This window comes from Hibiscus syriacus, unplaced genomic scaffold (assembly GCF_006381635.1).
Source record: "Hibiscus syriacus cultivar Baekdansim isolate YM2019G1 unplaced genomic scaffold, ASM638163v2 tig00111070_pilon, whole genome shotgun sequence".
NCBI lineage: Eukaryota > Viridiplantae > Streptophyta > Magnoliopsida > Malvales > Malvaceae > Hibiscus > Hibiscus syriacus.
This window is the reverse complement of record NW_024062971.1, coordinates 400,868-423,725: the sequence shown is the minus strand read 5'-3', so window position 1 is coordinate 423,725 and position 22,858 is coordinate 400,868. Positions and strand designations below refer to the sequence as shown.

The window sequence follows — 22,858 nt, the reverse complement described above, 5'->3', positions numbered from 1 at the left end:
ATGAATTCAATAATAGTACTCCTACTTCACATAAAATTAGTTATTGCTCCCTACTCAGATTAGCCATAAATTGTACTATCTATGCTGCACAAAGAAGAATTGAAACCAAAGTCTATGTCTCTCCACCAAATGCATCTAATGTCTAGGTAAGTAGCACTGACTTTACCTTCCAGCAAATGCTAGTTTAAACCCATAGTACTATAGCTTTATTTTCCTGCAACCCTTAGTTACAACAACTGCCCTCATAGTGATTACAGTAAAAACACCTAATACAGCAGCATGTACAGCCACCAACTCACGGTACTTTTTGTGGATGCAAGAAACCAATAATGTTGCACATTGAAAAAAAATGCAGAAGATGCATATAATTGATGTCCATATCTACAGAAAATCAAGGTCGTTGCAGTTGAGCAAATAATCACTAAAGGACTAGTGTACATATACAATTTTCACACCACTTTCCTCACCTTCCTATGACCCACATAAATAGCTACAGAATGTACTCTTTACAATGAAATCAAATTTTGGTACCATAGCTTCAGGCTGCCTACTTAGTCAAACTTAATTTGTTAATTAATAACCGTTTAGGATATTTTTACTTATTACTAATAAGAATTTTGCATGGAAAATAAAAATCATGAAATCATTTTTTACTTTTAAAACGTGATAATTTTTGAACTAAAAAGTTATAATTATGACAAAAGCTCCACCCAACTTAAGAAGACGACCTTAGTCAGCACATATGGCATACCTGAGAGTTGAGTCAACATATCGTACATCGTATCTGTGTATCCAGTTAATATTCTAACACATATAATTAGAGACGAACCTTGACCTGAAACACATAAGCAGTGAATTAAGAAGGCCACAATACTCAAAACATTACAGTAATGTGCAGCTTCATCACTTTCAAAATGTAAGAAAACATGATCTTTAGAAAGCACATCAATTTTATATGAACTTTCATTGACTTTGGACAAGGTGAAAGGCTGAAATTTTTAATGAATTTTTATAACTTCTATAATCTAGGATAAATCATATTTCTCGTCTCAAGGTGAACATATGAGAATAATATCACTATTTCCTATTATTTCCTCCAATCCAACATAAGGTCTCTGCACATCAAATAAACTCTTTTTCTCAAAGCTTTATTTCCAGAGTTTTCATCATTATAGATTCTAGAGAAAATAACCACTAGGTTTACATTTATTCAGTCAAAATCAAAGAAAATGATAAGTACAAACAAGAAGTATCCATCAACTAATAAAAAACAAATATTGGCAACCTGCAACAATCCTAAAGATATTTCAGACATTATTTGGAAATAACAGAAAATAAGCAGTACAGGAAAAAGAAAGGCTAAACAATACACTCGAATATTTATCTTTTTTCACAATTAAAATATTATATTCCTCAGCATGCAGAAACTCTATGAAATTGCTAGACTGGGTATCAAAGTTCTATAATGTGATTGTACCTGTCCTGGAGCATCATAATATATACATAAAATAAGTTTAAAAATATTAATAATCCTCTCATATCAATAGACATGAGAACGTTCTCGCATGGTGACATTAATCTTCACCTAAAAATAGCAAGTATAATATTTATGCCTAGGCGGTTTAGGCAAAAACAACACCAACCAGAAAAGGTGACAGTGGATTCACAGAAAGTCAAGATAGATTACCTTATGTCTCGATTTCGGATGTGATTTAGACTCAAAGTTTCATCATGGATATCATTTCCATAATCATAACATGACAGCATAAATGACCAATATAGTTGCAAAATATGACTACCAAGAATTTTTACAAACATAAAGACAAGAGTAATTCACTCGAAGAATACAACCAGGAAAGGGAAGTTCCACCACAAAAAATCGAGCATGATTCATGTATTACCTCAAGAGTAATGAACCCACAAAGGGCCCTAAATTTTGTTATGGCCAAAGCCATCTTAGGTTTATGATTAGCATCCTTACAGAGATTTGGCTTCAACTTATGCAATTCTTTGGCCAATTCTTTATCCGGATGTGCCTGTATTGAAAGGGGTTTTTCCACTGAAAGTACCTATATTAAAGCAAATGAAACACAAAATCAGGTTGGGATTTTACTTGCAAAAGATAACTACCAGAAGAAGAAAATGCTCATATTGTAGTTAAAGTTATGTTGGTTCCCATTTTTAACTGTCAAACTTAATTCTTTGCCATTAACTTCTCGAAGATCCATTCTAGTTCCCTAGCTAATTTCTATCTTGATCGCTTTGATCTAAACTTAAATTGAGATGAAAACAACCTAAAAAGTAAAATTTTACACTTCTAAATACCAAAAGAAGCAGAGGGGGAAATAAAAATTGACATCACAAAATGGTAAAAATGGAAATTTTAGATGAATGGTGAGAATTCAATTTCCATGAATACTGAAGAAAAAGTTCTGGCCATTACTATTAAAATGAAAAGAAAACTCATTAACCCAATTCCAAACACATACACACAAAAATCAAAATTCAATTTCCCAGTAATCAAAGGAAATGAGAGAAAAAAAATCTCCATAAAGAAAGTAGAAAAATACGTGTAAGAAAAGAACAAACCTTGAACAGAAAAAGAAGATCATGCCCCCATTTTTTCAAAACCTTGTGACCAAGCACATTTGGATTCTTCAAAATCCAATCTTTTAAACTCAAATTCCCACCTTCTCCATTGTTATCAGCCATAAAACTTGGCCCTGAGTCATGGTTTCCCATCCAAAACTCAGCATATGGCCTATCAGGCTTAATCTCAGACCCAGAATTCAAAGCCAAAAGCCTCGCCACCTGTGCCTCGGTCCCCCATCTTCCCCAATCATAGTTTTGAACCCAAGCTCTTAGCTGCTTCACCTTGTCGACATTAGCCTTCACCATTGCTGAATAGAACCCCAAACGAAACAAAGGAAACTAATTTTGAAGAAAAATGAGAAGAGAAAGGGCTACGAGAGAATGGTAATGCGAAAGGGAGGGGGCATTTTTTGCTGGTATTTAAAAAGTTTGAAAGGGTACGTGGAGAGAGGGAAACAGACTGGAAAAAGAGACTGAAAAGTAGAGAAATGAAAATTATGGGGGGAAATTAAAAGACGACCTTTAGAGATGACACACAATGAAAAATGTACTCTATGTGTTTGCTAAATATTTTGGATTATGACTATTGAATATGACACACATTATTGTAAGTCATAAATTGTTAAGATTTTAAGAAACATGACATTTTTTTATGACGCACATTTTTTGCAAGTCATAAATTAGTGTGTGTCATCGTTCATGTGTCATTAACAGTATATTTTTGTTGAAAACATTTTGATGTTTCGATATAACAAATTAAATGTTAAATAATTTTAAGATTTTCTAATAAGTTTTAAATTATATATTCGATTAAATTATTCGAATATCAAAATTATTACTCCAAGCTTTTCAAATGTCAATTTCAACCTTTACTCAAGTGCAAAATTAAGTTTCAAACTTAATTTTTTTTTGAAACAAATTACAAAGTATTTTGAACCTTTTTTAAAGCCAAAAATTACAGTTTACTCTGAGGGTATCGATACCCCCACAGAGGTACCGATACCCCCTAAATGGTTTTTATTCCGAGAAATAATAGATTACTCGGAGAGTACCGATACCCCTAAGGAGATACCGATACCCCCCAGGAGGTACCGATACCCCCCCAAGAGGTACTGATACCCCCCCTCAGGAGGTACCGATACCCCCATGTTATAATGGTCTAAATATTTGAATTTTACACTAAGAGGTACCGATACCCTATGGTAGGGGTACCGATACCCCCCCCACTCCCAGCATACTTTTTCAAGTGGATTTTCACATTACAACAACTCAAACTTCATCCAAATGATTCCCAACGGGTAGAATCATCTCAAGGAGTATATATATAAGTTCTGAAGCCATTGATCATAGACAATCAATAGAGAATCAAAGATAGAGATTTAAAACATCAAGTTTGAGCAATTCAAGCCATTTTTCATTCAATATTCATTTTTGCTTTCAATAACACTTGTTGTACTCAATTGTATTATTTTTTAGTGTTCTTTTTTTTGTTCTACAATTGTGCAAACATTTTGCCTTGTGAGGATTTTCATATAAGTTTGCAAAATTTGTATTGTTCTCTTTGGGAAGGAGTGTTCTCAAGAATTTGGTATATACTTCTTGAGGGATTTGTAAGGTTACTCTTTGTCCTCAAAAGAAAGACAAATTTGTGAATTTGTGGAAAATCCTTAGTGTGGATAGCTAAGGTAGTGGACGTAGATTTTGGTTTTGAAAGTCGAACTTTGGTTGAGAAAGTCGAACCACTCTAAATTGTTGTGCAAATATTTTCATTTTCTACAAAAGCTTCCACCAAAACTTTTATTGCCAATTCACCCCCTCTTGGCCGATTCCATCGATCGATTAACTCAATAATTTTCTTATAGTGAGTATCGATACTCTTTCAAGAGTATCAAAACTTTGGGTCATAGTTTCTAAATTCCCAAAAAGTTTTGAAACTAGGTAGAATAGAATGTTTAAAAGTATCAATATTTATATAAAGTATTGAAACTTTTGGAAATGTATCGACACTCTTGGGCTAGTATCGATATTCAATATGTTTTGGTCAGAACATTGCCGAGAGGCCCTAGACCCATAGTATGACTATAAATATGATCGAATAGGTGTAAAACACTCGAATAAGTGTTATAGAAGGTGTTTAAAGTTGGGTTAAAATGAATGAAATAGTTGTATGGGTATCGATACCTTAGGAAGGGTATCGATACTACAGAGAGCGTGTTGACATTGTAAGGATAGTATCGATACCAAGGGTATGGTTTGAGCTTTAAAGCACGGGTAAGTGTAGAGAAAAGCAAGGGTATCAATATTGTAAGGCCAGTATTGATATCAAGGTTGAGAAATGGGCTTTAAGTCTATAGAAAGTATAGAGGTATGTGATGTTTCCAATAACTTATAGTTTCTCTCAAATAAGACTACAAGTGAGAACATTTATTAATGTTAATTTCAAACATAGAAAAGAGAATAAAGTAGGGTGAAATAAGAATAGCTTTGTTTCAATGCTCAGGGAAACAACTAGGACCCCCGAGTTCTTTTAGAAAAGATAGCAGAGTCGACCGTATAGATTCAGTCTGGATATCCTTAGGTAGAGTTGATGTCTTTCTAACTAACTATATTTTTTGAGGCCTTAACACTCTTTAGAAGAAATGGTGGGTTAGATAAGGGTATGGTTTTCGATACAGAGAATTCCAGGGGATATATCCAGGGTAGAAAAAAGGGGTGTGTAAGCTCCGAGACACAGAACCCTTAACTGTATCATGATGTCTACCATAGCATAGAGAGTGAGTATTCTAGAATACTCACTAAAGCAGTTTTAAAGCAGACTACCTTGGGCGCAAGGTCCAGCACTCAAGGAGTGGGCCACTAGAACATAACAAATAGTAGAACATATAACAGTAGACCTTAAACTAGTAGACTTGATAGCTTAAGCTTTTCAGTGATGCAGTTAGTATGTTTTAGCTGTTAGTGTGGCATGTTTCCGTGGTTAAGTTAATAGATCAAGCAGTTGGGAAACATTAGATAGACCAAGGTCCAGACCAGTCCAGTACAGATCAGATGTACGTCTCAGCGTTTTTTATTTGGGCATATATATATGTAAATATTATTATATAGTTGAGTCGTAGATTCAGTCAAGTTAGTTTGTAATATTTTTGAAGTGTAAATGTTTTATTTTGGAGCTCCTTAGTAAAAGAATTTTTTTATATTGCAATTTATTTTATGGTCATTTTAAAGCATAAGAAAATAAGTTTAAAGTTGGTTAGCCACTTCGGTGGTTCCGTGTGATATTCTATATCGGTCGACTGTGTTTCGTACTAGTCTAGGGTATTACACTTGGAAATTTTCTCTCAATGACTTAGGAGAGCTTAGTTATTTCCTTTGACTTGAGGTGAGGCGATTCCTTGGTAAACTTGTTCTTAGTCAACGCAAGTTTGTCACAGAGTTGCTCGAACGGACTAATGTGAGCCATTCCAAACCTGTTTTCACTCTCATGGTTGTCACACCAAAGTTGGTCCAAGATGCTGGTCTCTGTTGGTTGATGCTCAGTCATATTAGAGTGTGGTTGGGGCTGGTTGTCACACCAAAGTTGGTCTAGGATGCTGGTCTCCGTTGGTTGATGCTCAGTCATATTAGAGTATGGTTGGGGCTCTTCTTTATCTCAGCCACACCAGGCCAAATATCGCTTACTGTGTGGGCTGAGTAGCGCAATATATGCATAGTCCTTGCCAATTTCATTAGGTAACAGTTAAATGCATTTTGCGTTATTTGAAGGGAATGTCGGACTTTGGTTTAGTGTTTTACACCTGCAGTCATTATTTCAACATTGTTGCTTTCACTGATGCTAACTGGGCAGGAAATCCTTATGATAGAGGTTCAATCGCAGGTTCTGTGTGTTCTTCGGAGATAATCTTATCTCACGGTCATCTCGTTGTTGGTAAATAAACGAGAACAAGAAATTTCCCTATAACCAGATTAGTGAGAATGCGAAATAAAAGCGGAAAAATAATACCCGAAATTGATAACGAAGTTCAGCCAATTATACCTACGTCTCCGGACTGCTGCAGATCTTTTACTAAGAGAGAAAATTTACAGGTGTTTACAAAACACTCACTACTCACAAGAAAACTCTCTAGTAATGGGAGAAAGAAATGATTTAGGATACTTTTGAAGCTAAATGAGCTAGGGTATTTATAGTTGAAGCTTAGGGACTAATCTTTGAAAATACCCTAAAGTGCAATGACTAAAACGTAATTAATCATTGTTAAATTCAAAAAATTCAACTACCTAATTTTTGAATTCCTACATCCATCGGCTGCCATCTAGAATGCCATGCAAAATTTCAACAATTGCTAGCTATCATCTAGAATGCCATGCAAAATTTCAACAATTGATGGCTGACATCTAGAATGCTATGCAATTGTCAACAATCTCCCACTTGAAGATTGATTTTAATTTGTCTTCACACCTCGATCAATGCAACAATATTTATGGTCTTGTCAATATATATGCCGGATTTTGAGCTCCACTAATCTTTTAAAGTTTCAAAATCCCATCTTCCAGAAGAGACCGGATAAAATGATATCGCAATTGTATGTGCTTCATCCTGGAATAAAAAGATAGATTCTTTGCTAGATGGATAACACTTTGACTATCGCAATGCAAGACATTGTTTTCTTGTTTCTTGCCTAACTCTTCCAAGAAACTTTAGAGCCAAACCATTTCCTTACTGGCTTCTATAACGGCGACATATTCTGCTTCAGTTGTGGAGATGGCAACTATCTTCTGTAGTTGAGAAACCCAACTTACTGCAGTTCCTCCTAGAGTATAGGCATACCCTGTATTGCTTCTTCTGATGTCAACATTTCTGGCTAAGTCAGCATCTACATAGCCTGTCAGTATCGTATCTCCACCTTTGAAACAAAGTGCTTTGTTTGTAGTACCTTGCAGATATTTGAGGATCCATTTGACTGCTTCCCAGTGTACCTTGCCCGGATTATTCATGTACCTGCTAACAGCTCCCACTGCATGAGCAATATCTGGTCTGGTACAAACCATGGCATACATCAGACTTCCAATTGTTGAGGCATACGACACCTTCACCATGTGTGCACGTTATTCCTCTGTCTTTGGTGACTGTTCTTTGGAGAGTCTAAAATGAACATCTAAAGGTATACTTACTGGTTTAGCATCTTGCATATTAAACCTGGAGAGTACTTTATTGATGTACTCAGCCTGTGATAACATCAAAGTCCCCGACTTTGTGTCTATCTTAATCTTTATCCCAAGAATCTGCTTTGCAGCGCCCATATCCTTCATAGAAAACTGCTTCAACAATTTTTGCTTTAAGTGTATAATCTCTTGCATGTCTGAGCCTGCAATGAGCATGTCATCAATATACAATAATAAAATAATGAAGTTGTTTTCAACCTCTTGATATAGCAAAAATGATCTGCTTGGTATCTGATAAAACCACTGCTACTCATGAAGCTATCGAACTTCTTGTACCACTATCTAGGAGCTTGTTTTAAACCATACAAGCTCTTCTTCAACCTGCATTCCAGGTTTTTCTTGTCTGCCTTTATAAAGCTTTCTGGCTGTCTCATATAGATTTCTTCCTCCAAATCACCATGATGGAAAGTTGTCTTCACATCTAACTGCTCAAGATGTAGATTCTCTGCAGCTACAATTTTCATCACCAGTCTGATTATAGACAGCTTCACGACTGGAGGGAAAATTTCATTGTAGTAAATACCTTCTTTTTGCTGAAAACATTTGACAACCAATCTTGCTTTGTAGCATTTGCTCCCATCGTGCTCTTCTTTGATCCTGTAAATCCACTTGTTATGGAGCGCTTTCTTGCCTGGTGGTAATTCAGCTAATTCCCATGTCTGATTTGACATAAGCGAGTCTATCTCATCTTTCATGGAAGACTCCCATTTGACTAAATCCTTTACTTGCATTGCTTCATCATAGCACTTTGGTTCACCATTGTCAGTCAGCAACAAGTAGTGCAAAGAAGGTGAATAATGCTGGGTTGGTTTAGGAATTCTGGAGGAGCGTCTCAATTATGGTGTGACTGGTTCTTCTTGAACTGCTTCAGGACTGATATGAGCATCATTTCCAGAAATCTCCTCAAACTCAGCAAATTCCTTTGTTTCAGCTTCGATATTGGAGCTACTTGATTCTATGATTGACCTGTCTTTGTACATCATATTCTCATTGAAAATGACGTCTCTGCTTCTGATGATCTTTCGATTTTCTTAGTCCCAAAACCGATAACCAAACTCATCACCGCCATAGACAACAAAGACATATTTGTTGGACTTAGCATCAAGTTTACTTCTTTCAGCAGAGTTTATGTGTACATAAGAAATATAACCAAACACTCTTAGCTGTGAAAAGTTTATTTCTTTCTTGCTCCAAGCTTCCTCTGGTATTCCACCATCCAAGGGAACTGAGGGCCCATGGTTGATCAGGTAAGCTGCAATGTTGATAGCTTCAACCCATAGCAATTTGGGCAATCCGGCATGTATCCTCATGCTTCTGGCACGTTCATTTAGAGTTCTGTTCATGCGTTCTGCTACGCCATTATGTTGCGGTGTCATGGGAACTGTTGTCTCCATCTTGATCCCATTATTTGCGCAGAAATCTGAATATACTATATCTGTACTCTCCTCCATTATCAGACCTCAACCGCTTAACTTTCAAACCAGTCTCATTTTCCACCATGGCCTTCCATTTTCTGAAGGTATCAAAGACTTCTAATTTCTTATTCAGAAAATAAACCCACACCTTTCTTGTAAAATCATCGATGAAGGTGACATAATATAGTGAGCATGCAAGAGATGAAATTGGAGATGGTCCCCATACATCAGTATAAACCAACTCTAACTTTTCTGCCTTGGGTGTCTTGTCAATCTTTGCAAAACTGACTTTCTTTTGTTTGCCAAAGATACAATCTTCACATAGTCCGACATCTAAATTCTTTAGATCCGGCAGCTTCCCTTTTGATAGAAGTTTCTTCATCTCTTTCTCGCTTATATGGCCAAGCCTTTGGTGTCATAGGTTTGATTTTCCATCAACATCTGCTACTGCAATGATATTCTCTAAATTTGAGGTTACATAGAGAGTATCAGTCTTCTCACCATGAACAATAACGAGTGCTCCTTTGGTAATCTTCCATTCACAGCCTGAAAAGGTTGTGATATATCCTTCTCCATCAAGCTGTCCTACATAAATCAAATTTCTTTTGAGGCCAGGAATATGTCTCACTCCTTTCAGCGTCCAGGTGGTTTGGTTTGGTAACTTTAATCAGATGTCTCCTTTTTCGACGATCTTCAAGGTTTTATCATCAACTAGATGAACCCTCCCAAAATCACCACTGACATAGTTCTCCATGATTTCTTGGCATGGAGTAGAGTGGAAAGATGCCACTGAATCCAAGATCCATGATTCAATCGGACTATTAATGCTTAGAATCATGGCATCACCTGTCTCCTCTGTCATGTTGGCAGATTCTTGTGCGTCGGTATCTTTCTTCAATGCTCGACAATCTCTTTTAAAGTGACCCTTCTTGCCACAATTATAACAGGTAAAATCTTTCTTTCCCATTCTTGATTTTCCCCTTTTGGATTTGGATCTGCCACGATTTGAATTTCTTTCTGAAGTTCTCCCTCTAGACTCCATGTGCAAGGCTGAGGAGGTTGATGCTTCACCCGATTCTCTATGTCGAATTTCTTCGCTCAATACTAGATCCCGAACATCGTCGAATTTTAATTTGTTGTTTCTCGACGAGCTACTTACTGCTGTAACAGTAGCATTCCAACTGTCTGGTAGAGATGATAAGAGAATTAAAGCTCGAACTTCATTATTGAATTCAATTTCCACGGAACTCAACTGAGTTGTGATTGTTTTGAGTTCATTTAAGTGTTGAGCAACTGATGCCCCTTCTGCCATCCGCAAATTGAATAATCGCCTCATCAAATGAATTTTGTTTGAGGCCGATGGCTTCTCATACATACTGGAGAGAGCTGACATAAGACGCGCAGTGGTCTTTTCATTTTCTATGTTGAAAGCAACATTGCGGGATAACGTCAGTCGAATAACTCCGAGGGCTTGTCTGTTGAGAAGAGCCCAGTCTTCATTCTTCATGCCCTCTGGTTGCTTTCTTGAGAGAGGTTGATATAGATTTTTCTAGTACAAAAAATATTCAATCTGCATCTTCCAAAAGCCAAAGTCCGCACCATCGAACTTTTCAATTTTCACATTCCCTTCGTCTACAGTCATCGCTCCCACTCGAATCTGGCTTTGTTTGGATCGTTTCTGACAATTCTTGTGAACCACCGTGTATTAGAACACCTCCGTCGACAAATTCGTATCGCCGACAAAATTTTTACTATTCACTAAATTCATTATTCACATGAATAGTAACCTCGCAAAAAATTGACAAAATTCACAACCAAAAGCTCTGATTACCAGTTGTTGGGAAATAACGAGAACAAGAAATTTCCCTATAACCAGATTAGTGAGAATACGAAATAAAAGCGAAAAAATAATACCCGAAATTGATAACGGAGTTCAGCCAATTATGCCTACGTCTCTTGACTGCTGCAGATCTTTTACTAAGAGAGAAAATTTACAGGTGTTTACAAAACACTCACTACTCACAAGAAAACTCTCTAGTAATGGGAGAAAGAAATGATTTGGGATGATTTTGAAGCTAAATGAGCTAGGGTATTTATAGTTGAAGCTTAGGGACTAATCTTTGAAAATACCCTAAAGTACAATAACTAAAATGTAATTAATCATTGCTTAAATTCAAAAAAATTCAACTACCTAATTTTTTAATTCCTACATCCACTTGCTGTCATCTAGAATGCCATGCAAAATTTCAACAATTGCTAGTTATCATCTAGAATGCCATGCAAAATTTCAACAATTGATGGATGCCATCTAGAATGCCATGCAATTGTCAACACTCGCAAGCAAAAGTCGGTTTCTCGGTCCACCACAGAGGTCGAGTACCGTAGCATTGTTGATGTTGTTTTGGAGATTGTGGTTAAAAGCTATTTTAACCGATATAGGTGTGCCTCAGAACAAACCTGCAGTAATCTGGAGTGATAACACTAAATCAGTCACCATGAGCACTAACCTTGTCTTCCATGCTCGTTCGAAGCACCACTTCGTTAGGGAAAAAGTTGCTGACAATACCTTGTGAGTTAATTATGTACTAGCTGGTTCTCAAACAGCTGATGGTCTCACAAAGCCTTTGGCTCAGTCGAACTTTTTAGTTTTTCGACAGAAAGTTCAAGCTTTTGAGGAGAGCAGCAGTTGAAGTAGAGAGCATGTCGACGATTATGGTGGCTAGCTATGAGCTGGATGCTGATGTCACGGTCAGTTAGGTTGTTAGCAACAGTGGTTAGTTAGATTTGTTAGCTCAACAATTCCTCGTGTAAAGAGCTTCTATAAAAGCAACCTGTCATCTTCAATAAAATTAGAGCAATTCATATGTTGAAATTCTTTCTTTATCTTTTCTTGTAAACCCGATCTTTGTTTAACAAGCATTACAATATGTCTAGCGAGCTTGAATCATAGTGACTGACACATAATTTATGGAGTTGGTTCCTTCAGTACTACTCGATCTCTCATCCCCTTTGTGAACTCTCTTCTCTATAAATGCAGGTTGATTCGGGGACGGAAGAGTCGTTTTGTTACCAAACAGAGAAATGACTGTGGCCATAGTTGGTCGATGTGTTGCATGTTCTTGAACGCACAGCAGTCCGATTTGAATGCATTTCAAAATTTCATCAGTAGAATATGAATCACCTAAGGCCGAGTCAACTACTTCCATGGCTCTGTCTTGTTTCCACAGCTCCCAAACCTGAAACAGTGTTGTTTGAATAGAAGATATTGATTTAATTGACATCACTTGATAGAATCGTTCTGCAAACTTGGTTTACTTACATGTCCGACCAGATTTAAAGACGGACTATCAGGAAAATAACTGCTGTTCCTTTTTCCAGTGATAATCTCTAATAACAGGACCCCAAAGCTATAAACATCGGATTTCATCGAGAAGTGTCCATGCATTGCGTACTCCGGCGACATGTAACCGCTACAAAAACAGAAGAAACAGAAAGGAAATGGTGAGAACTGGTTTGAAACTTGTAGCAGAAGTTGGCTCTAAACTTTGCATTTGCGGTGCTTACTATGTTCCAACTACACGTTTAGTATCACCTTCTGTTTGATCTCCTCCAAATATTCTGGCCATGCCAAAATCTGAAATTTTGGGAGTCATTGTAGCATCTAATAAGACATTGCTCGCTTTCAAGTCTCTATGAATGATTCTTAACCTGGAATCATGATGAAGATACAAAATTCCTCGAGCAATTCCACAGATGATTTCTAAACGCATTTTCCAATCCATCATTGATCTCTTTGATTCATCTGTATCCAAAAGCAGTTTTAAAAATGTATTTGGCATAAGTTTTCAGCAATTCAAAAGAATGCATACCGAAAATAATAGAGTCTAAGCTTTTGTTTGGTAAGAACTCATAGATTAGCATCTTCTCTTCACCCTCAATGCAACATCCCAGGATTCTAACGAGATTCCTGTGCTGAAGTTTAGCAATCAGCACAATTTCATTTTTAAACTCCTGTACTCCTTGCCCTGAGTGCTTTGATAGTCTTTTCACGGCTATTTCTTTTCCATTCAAGAGCACACCCTGCAGATACAAAGAAATGTCCTTTAAAGAATGGACTAGCAGGAGCTTTATGCCACACCCGCATGTAAATAAATAGTTGTCAGGAGAAAGGTTACCTTGTAAACAGGGCCGAATCCGCCTTGTCCGAGTTTGTTATCAGAAGAGAAATTATTAGTGGCAACGGCTATGGTGCTCAAATGAAAGAATGGTAAATCTCCATTTCTTCTGCTATCATCAATCTCCTTTGCACCTAAAGGATCTTCGAATGTGGTAAAGCTAAACATATTTTTGCTGTTTCTTGTTCTTGCTGCTGTCAGTACTCAAACACAATATCATGATTAAGCCAATTTAGTTGGCAACTATTGAAATGTGAATCAATATGATGTCTAAAAAACAAAACCAGAAGTGATACGTACCTCTTCTTTTTCTTCTTACCAGGCAATGGAAGAAGGCAACAAGAATGAGAAACAAAACAGCAGAAGAAACTATGGCAAGTGCAAGGACTTCTTTCTTTTGAGGTAGACTTTTCTTTGTATACCGAGCTAAAAAGATGGAGATACGATGAGTATTTACGTAAATTTTATACTGACAAGGGTCTTCTATTTACACTGCCAAAGAATCACGGTATGATTCACTCGACAAGACATTAATTGCATTAAAATTTGATTTGGACCCTAAACAACTCTGGGACAAGTTCAACTAACTGATATGGACCTGTTTTGGCTGTCAAGATATTAATAGCTGCAACTTGCATATACGAAACGTACCTAACTCGTTTTTATCCACTCGTATGTATAGATCTTGCCCTGTATTGGTATAGGCTCTCGCATCCAACAAATCCCCATGCCATGTCAAGCAGCCGATCCCTCTGCCGATCTCAGAGTATGCACTGGCATAAGCCACGCATGAACAATTTCTCAAGCACTTTTCCTTGCATTGCTTCAACCCCATAGTCATGTCTACATGTGCCGCCGATGCGTCCGGAACCTTTACGTGCTTAAACTTGATGAACCCTTCTCCATTTCCACACAGGGAGATACCAGTACCACGGTTCCTCACACACCCTGCTGCCCCGTCTCGTATCGACCATGCTTCGGGTGATTTGGGTTCGAACCCGGGGAAACATGAACACTCGAAGTGACCTGCGAGATAAGAGTTACAGTAACCATTTGGCCCGCAATGCTGGTAAAAATCACACGGTTCATTTGGAATTGTCGAAAATAAAATCCAGCTTTGCGCTTCATTGTTCCATGTTAATCTTTGTAGAACTCCTGTTTCATTCGTCACTGTTCTCGATATGAAGGATGCATTTCTCACGTTTGAATAGAACAATACTTCATCACCAGTGTTGACAAAAGAATCATTAAAAAGGGAGGTCTTCGTCATTCCAGGTATACCACTCCAGCTATGCCCGGTCCATGTCCCGCTTCGCCACAAAGGAGCCGAACCCTTGTACAAAAACATTTGAGGAAACCCGGTCGGGTTCATCTTGAAGGAATAATCTCCAACCCCTGGATCATCCGGAGATTTCCAAGACGTGTACACACGGTTCAGACCAGTTCTAACATCCAACCCAACGCTCTGTAATGAAAGCCAGGTATTTATCGGATAATCAAAACTCTGCCACAGTACAGCCTTTCTGGCATCATTCTGAAGCAAAACAAGATTCCCCGAATCTAGAATTTGAGCAGTGGTGTTCCTAGTCTCTGCGATGGACATGTTAGTAGACCAGACAGGAAATGTTTGGTTTCTCCGGAACAAGGCGAGATTTCCTCGACTGTCGATCCGGAGAATCCCCGAGTTATCTTTAATGGGATCGTCTCTGTTAGCCACCCAAACAACTGTCTTCTCCGGAATCTGATGATACCAGATGCCAACGTAACGACTCGTGGAGTTTCCAGGGCTGAAAAATCCCAGTGAAAAAATCTTGCCACTAGAAACAACGAATTCACCGTTATCTTCTATGAATTGATCTTGTGTTATGGTATCTGCAGAAAAGGAGCAGCGAGAAAGAAAGAAAACAATCAGTATTCTGAGATGCAAGTTAACGGGATTCATGGCTGGTGTTCATTAGAGGTGTTTTGAGAAGATAGATATATTTTATTTTCTGGAAGGAGAGTAGTTGGAGTCAATGAGTCATTAATAAGTGGATCCAATAACATTTTACTTTTGTGGATTAACTGTAATGGCAAATTTAATAGGCATGATCAAGTCCAAAAAAATGACTATTTTCTTTATCTTTTAATATTTGATTTCAATATTTTTTTTCTCATACATGATTTGTTTTTAACTCCTAAAATGGAAGTAATTCAATTCTTCATGAACAACATGAGACTCATCATGATATGCATTGATTATGTACCATAGTACAACCTTGCCTGCCTTTGATGTACTTTTTTAATGTATAAGATTTATATTTTAATAATTCAAAGTTAAATATTATTGTAAATAATTATATTTTTATAATAATAATAATATTTTCACCTTATAAAATTTTAAATGATTAATATAAAAATATAAAAATATGCAATAATTTTAACCGCTCAAATTTGTTAATATTTTACTAAATTAAACTCTTTGTATATTATTATTAAGTTTATAATTTTGAGTAATGCACGAAAAAAAGAATTGAGAAGGATTTATACGAAAATAATTCATTATTTTATGAGTATTTGTGTACAAAATGATGGGAATTGTTCATTACCTAAGAATCTGGAGGTAATGACATTCCTACCCAGGGACAGAGCCAGAATTAAATATTGGCAGGGGCCGAAATATTAAACTATTTAAGAAAAATATAAAGATTTATTAGGTATTTAAACTCGTAATTCAGCATGAACCAATCGACCTTAGTGATTAAGGGATTGTTGTTATCCTTGAGGTCCCGAGTTCAATAACGTATGTGGGGGTATAAGCGTTCATTTTCAAATAGTTGAAAGTCTTTATACATATATTATCTTGTATTCACCCTAAATTAAAAAAAACTCAAAAGACAACTTCTAATTTGTCTATATTTAAACTTACAATGACTTAAATTGTAATTAGACCAAAAATTTGAGAAAACAAACTTATCATTCTTTAGTTAGACTCCTACTTGATTAAATATTTAGTAAATTTTTATATTTTTAAATTTAAATTTTTTTTTTACATGAACCAAAATACTATTAAACCAAAATTATATCGAATATATAAATTTTAACATAGGTTCAGGGCCCTCTTAAGCCCTAAGGGAGTTTCGTCCCTGTTCCCACCATTTTAACTAAAAAGTGTTACTATTGGTAATAACTTATTACCTGGTAATGATCATTTTCGCGAACCAGACGTGAAAATACAATTCCGAAAAAAGATTATTCACCATGATAATGATCTTTTCCACGAGCCAAACACCCTTAATACACAAAAATAGCATAGCTATAACATACCATCGTCTAATAAACATCATTGTTGCAAAAAATGTATTAAACTCTCAAGACTTGTATACACGCCACCTAAATAGGGAAATTAACAAATTATAATACTCCATCTATCTTATTAATTATATCACTTTTGGTTTTTAAAACTCTCATTCAAAATGTCATATTAGAAGAGTCATCTAACAATAACACTTATATTTTCTTTTTTACCTTTATACGTCACACTCTTTTACACTTTTCAAAACAAATCTGTCAATTACCTTTTAATGATAATTTTGTCAAATATATCTCCTAAAATTATGTGCATAATTAATATAAAACAAATTATGGGAAGAAGGAAGTATATACTTGTCACTCGAAATCTACATACGAAAACACATCGCACACTGAACTTCATCAATGACATTAAAGACAATATGACATAGCATACTATAAAACCATTATAAAACAATACCACAAACACCAGGTACATATAGAATCATGCTCTAGTCATTGAGGAATACTGAAAGAGATGCATTACAAGTTGTCATAGTAAAAAGTATCTTCCATTTATTCATCAAACATATCATATGGTGATAAATAGGGTGGATATTAGATTAGGTACGAAAGTGATTAAGTGAACAATATAACATCTATATTGTGATAATAGTATCATTCACAGTTTATCTAATACATATCATTTAACATATTAAACATAGTTAAGAACTAATCACAATCCCTAAACATTTCAACATTACACAAATTACATAATGACGTACGCTCACCTTTAATCCGAGCTTATCAAATTAAGCCTTCATAATCTTTAGTCTCCAAGTTTTTGTTTCCTTTTAGAGTAGGAATGGCAGAACAATCCGAACCCGACAGGGAAACCCGAAACCCGATTAAGTTCGGGTCGGATCGAGTTTGAATAATATCGGGTCGGGTATTGGGGTAAAATTCGGGAATTTTTTCGGGTTCGGGTTCGAGGACAGGGCAAGGTATCCCCACCTCGCCCCGATTATATATATATATATATATATATATATTATTTTATATTAATTATTAAAGTAAAATTTGGTTGATTTATTAATAAATTTCTCAATGTAGGGAGATACTAAAGAAAGTGACAAAAGTGGCACGACGATTTTGGATGACTTTATTTGACTTAATATTACGTATGCATATTCTTTGTATGATTTGAATATTGGAACAAGTTTGTATTTAATTATGTATGTGTTCTATTTTGGAGTTTAGACAATTATTTAGAATTGGGTTTGAATTTGTGACTGTAGTTTAAATTGTAAATCATGTAGACTAATTTTTCAGTTTTTTGTGATCGTTTTTTATATTTTTATGAAAACTACGCTCGGTTTTTCTCGGGATCGGGTCGGATTCGGGGACAGGGTAAAAAAAATCCCCGAACGAGGCGTCCTGATAAAAAACCCGCCCCGTTGCCATTCCTATTTTAGAGGTCCATTGTTGTAGCTAACCTTTAGAAGCTTCGACAAAATATTGTGTACAAATTAAGTTCTCTTAAAATCACGCTTAAGCTTCTAAATTTATCACAATTCATAAAAAAAATAAACATAAATGATAAATTTTGTTACATATTGACACAAATTCTAATTGGTAATTAGTTTAATTTTATCATAATTTTAGTGATTAAAGATTACTTGATGATTGAGTTTATGTAGGTAAGAATTCTTATGGACTAAGGATTCTTGATAACCAAATTTATTTTCTATATAAATATAAATTATATTTTAATCTTTAGAAATTCGAGAGAGAATTGTTTTGGAACTGTGTAATCCCTTTTGTGATCTCTGTAACTATTGAGATGTATGTTGCATATATAATTTTTATCAAAGATATTAGGAATGTTTTAAAAAAAATTATCAATCAAATTATGATATTTGCATTTATCATTAATATTTATTATTTTTATTTATTTAATTATTTATATTTATAACATTTTAAGACTTACAAATGACGTTATTTTAGTTTTTAAATTTATAGATAGACTTGTTTCAATATGAAGGTTGTTGATTTTTAAAAATTTTAAACAAAAAATGTCTTAGTGTCAACTCATTAATTGACTTTAATGGGAAAGAAATATTATTTTCCTTAAAAATTTTGAGATCGAACAACTGCGTCAATAAGATGTATATACTTTATCAATTGATTAAATAAAATTTTAAATAAATATTATCATAAAATTAATCAAGATTATTAAAAAATATACCATGATATTATTTTTTGATTAATTCTAAACCGACCCACGTTGTTCACCTGACTATTATGATATTATTAAATAACATCAAAATACAAAAACAAAAGTACCAAACAAAAATTGGTAGGTTTCAAACGACAAACGTAAACAACAAAAACATTATTTATATATTTTGATTGATATAGTACTATATTAATATTTGTTCTTTTCAATGTAGGTATAAAAGAAATATATATTTTTAAAAATTATTAAGAATATATCAATTGGACCTACTTATAATATTACTTATAAGCTAAAATAAAATTTTAAAAAATGATAATAAATATACACATTAAAGATTTTAAACCTAAAATAATGAATTTGTAATACAACTTAAGTTATTCATATTATCCACAAATTTAATTTATCTTACTTATAGAAATAAAATATTGTACTTTATATTCAAAATTTATAAAATATAATATGATAACAATAAAATTAACAGATAAATTATTAAGAAAATTCATGAAATATGTATGTTTGTATAATGAAAACAGATTTCTAAAATTATTTCAAAAAAATTAATCGAGTCGTGGAAAACGTGAACAATAAAAAAATTGTTTTAAAAGCTATTTTTTATAAATATAATTTTTTTTGAAAAATATTTTTAATAAAACAAATAGATCCACATCGAACGCAAAATTAGGGAACCGTCCACATCGAAGAAGTCAACCGAAACAAAAATAAAACAAATCGAGCCAAAATGAAAAAAAAGAGCAAATGTTAGTAAGACCAAGACTTAGATTATCGGGTAAAATACACTAATGGTCCTTGATTATAAGGTGTTAGTTTGTTAAGTCTTCATACTATTAAAAAGTATAAAATGATTCTTTGATTATAAGGTATTGTTTTGTTGAATCCTCTGACTGTTACAAATTATAAAATGGTCACTTATTTATCCATATATTCCAAGCTTGTCATTTTTCATTAAAAAATTGATGGTCATTTGAGTTGAACGTTAACCTATTAGTTAGGATATGATAAAATGATATTTCAATGATGTCTATTGAAATTATCGTTGCTTTCAAGCATTTTCTTGAAGATATAATATAAACGGAGAGTCGACCCATAAAATACAGTTTAAATGATTTTGAGATCATGTTTTATTATATCCTAGTCAACAGGTTAACTTCCAGCTCAGACGACTGTCAATTTTTAACAGAAAATAATGAGTTTATAACATACAAACAGTCGAGTGACCGTTTTATAACTTCAAATTGAGAGTCTTATCAAAACAATAATTCATAATCGGGGACCATTTGAATTATCTTTGAAATTTATGAATACTTTCATTTTAAATTCCATGTTATTTTCAGGGTTTAGAAGCCTATAGATACCCTCCTTAGGGAAAGGCTTAAGGGATCATCTCTTGAATTCTTTTTTGTTATTTTCTTTTTATTTTTATAAACAATTTTCTTTTACTTTTAATTTTGTTTTCTTACTTTAAGTTTTTACTCGCTTTTACAAAACATGTTAAGTATGGTTTCTACTATGCTTAGTTAATTTTCTTATTAGCCGAGAGTTAATAATGACTCAATTCCATATGTGAGAACTGAAAAGCACTTTAGACCCTTCGGATTACCTTCTTTATTTTCTATTTTATTAGTTTGGCAATCGACCTTAATTTAAAAATTAAAACACTTTCATTTCAAAAAGTCGACGTTGGTCTGGATGTTGTTTTAATTTATAGTTGGGAGGAGGGATCGGACTGTGGCAAATTCGACCTCCTGTGAACACACTTAACTGTAGTCCACTAAGGAAAATCGAAATCGAATTTGATTCTCGACGAGACAATATAATCCGAGTTGGGCTTTTCCAAAACTTAATGTGTTTGTTCTAACGACAATAGTTGTAGTTAGTCCATTCAAGAATCAACTTTTGAAGAGTGACTTGGGAAAATCAATTACTAAAGAGAAAGGCAAGTTGCAATGGATTGTGTCTTGTAGATTGTAATCGATATGAATCCCGGAGCAAAAATCCATTTCGATGATCGAACAGAATTGAAACAAAGCTAGCTCGAGGCGACTTTCTCGTTATTGTTTTCAATCTTAATTTACGTTTCCTTTTATTTTATTTCAATTTTAATTCTTTGTTTTTCTACTTATTACTTTTCTTTATCTCTCATTCGCCAAACCCTTTTTTTATTTTTTTATTGCAATTGCCTGGATTAAAATCGAGACGTAAAATTATCGGGAATTCTTAAGTCCTCATGTATCGACATTTTCTCCTCTTTACTACTTATTTGTATTATTTTACTTTGAGAAGAGGATTTTATTTGACGAGTAAAATGATGCTAATTAAATTGGCGTCGTTGTCGGAGACTTCGGCTAGTTACTGATTTATTTTTGTTTTGATTTTATGACCAGACAAAACCCGATAAATGTAGTAGAATTTGACCCAGAGATTAAAGTGAAAGCATGTAGAACCCACAACCAAACGCTTTGACGAAAGAAGCAACAGCGATAACAAAACAACCGACGATCAAATCTGCAATCCACCTCCGAGACATCATCTCGCACCCACTCCCACGAAGAACCGGAGCCTGACACCGCTCCAGCCACTCCAATCACGAATCCCACGCAAGAAACAAGACCAATGGCCAACTCGACGATCAGAGAATTGCTCACGACACATGCAGTCCAGTAGCCACTCTGCATCGTTTGTCCCAGGGGAATGAAAATAATAATATTAATAATAAAAATAATTATAATTATAATGAAATATTAAAAGACGAGACGAAAAAAATGAGTGTCGACAACAGGCTAACGTCCAGCTCAGACGACTGTCAATTTTTAACAGAAAATGATAAGTTTAGAACATACAAACAGTCGAGTGACCGTTTTATAACTTCAAATTGAGAGTCTTAACAAAACAACAATTCATAATCGATGACCATTTGAATTATCTTTGAAATTTATGAATACTTTCATTTTAAATTCCATGTTATTTTCAGGGTTTAAAAGCCTATAGATACCCTCCTTAAGGTAAGGCTTAAGGGATCGTCTCTTGAATTCTTTTTTGTTATTTTCTTTTTATTTTTATAACAATTTTCTTTTACTTTTAATTTTGTTTTCTTACTTTAAATTTTTACTCGCTTTTACAAAACATGCTAAGTATGATTTCTACTATGCTTAGTTAATTTTCTTATTAGCCAAGAGCTAGCAATGACTCAATTCTATATGTGAGAACTGAAAAGCACTTAAGACCCTTAGGATTACATTCTTGATTTTTTATTTTATTAGTTTGGCAAACGACCTTAATGTAAAAATTAAAACACTTTCATTTCAAAAAGTTGACGTTAGTCTGGATGTTGTTTTAATTTATAGTTGGGAGGAGGGATCGGACTGTGGCACATTCGACCTCCTGTGAACACACTTAGCGATAGTCTGCTAAGGAAAATCGAGATCGAATTTGGTTCTCGACGAGACAATATAATCCGAGTTTGGCTTTTCCAAAACTTAATCTGTTTGTTCTAACGATAATAGTTGTGGTTAGTCCATTCAAGAATCAACTTTTGAAGAGTGACATAGGAAAATCGGTTACTAAAGAGAAAGGCAAGTTGCAATGGGTTGTGCCTTGTAGACTGTAACCGATATGAATCCCAGAGCAAAAATCCATTTCGATGATCGAACAAAATTGAAACAAAGCTAGCTCGAGGCGACTTTCTCGTTATTGTTTTCAATCTTAATTTATGTTTCCTTTTATTTTATTTCAATTTTAATTCTTTGTTTTTCTACTTATTACTTTTCTTTGTTTCTCATTTGCCAAACCCCCTTTTTTATTTTTTCTTGCAATTGTCTAGATTAAAATCGAGACGTAAAATTATCGGGAATTCCTAAGTCCTCATGGATCGACCTTTCCTCCTCTTTACTACTTATTTCTATTATTTTACTTTGAGAAGAGAATTTTAT

General features: G+C 34.6%; 2 protein-coding genes across 7 annotated transcripts in view; both read right to left on the bottom strand.

Annotated features, from left to right (window-relative positions):
* Positions 1-817: 817 nt before the first annotated feature.
* On the bottom strand, positions 818-2,898 carry LOC120151898 (mannose-6-phosphate isomerase 1-like). The gene is made up of 3 exons (XM_039164203.1): positions 2,590-2,898; positions 1,902-2,069; positions 818-835 (listed from the first exon to the last, which is right to left on the bottom strand). The coding sequence occupies exons 1-3, from the start codon at positions 2,896-2,898 to the stop codon at positions 818-820; spliced, it is 495 nt and encodes a 164-aa protein (XP_039020134.1).
* A 9,179-nt stretch (positions 2,899-12,077) lies between these two features.
* The window catches only part of LOC120151916 (G-type lectin S-receptor-like serine/threonine-protein kinase RKS1), a 55,135-nt gene continuing 44,354 nt past the window's right edge, over positions 12,078-22,858 (bottom strand). Inside the window, exons 1-7 of one of the 6 annotated variants that reach the window (XM_039164214.1) lie at positions 14,054-15,359; positions 13,703-13,828; positions 13,403-13,605; positions 13,097-13,307; positions 12,792-13,029; positions 12,547-12,697; positions 12,098-12,463 (exon numbers count right to left, since the gene is read on the bottom strand). In XM_039164214.1, coding sequence (XP_039020145.1) covers positions 12,158-12,463; positions 12,547-12,697; positions 12,792-13,029; positions 13,097-13,307; positions 13,403-13,605; positions 13,703-13,828; positions 14,054-15,344 — 2,526 coding nt within the window. In that variant the 5' untranslated portion in view covers positions 15,345-15,359 and the 3' untranslated portion in view covers positions 12,098-12,157. Of the gene's footprint in view, positions 12,464-12,546; positions 12,698-12,791; positions 13,030-13,096; positions 13,308-13,402; positions 13,606-13,702; positions 13,829-14,053; positions 15,360-22,858 lie in introns of those variants that run through there. The other 5 variants (XM_039164218.1, XM_039164217.1, XM_039164215.1 and 2 more) reach the window with 5 other exon arrangements.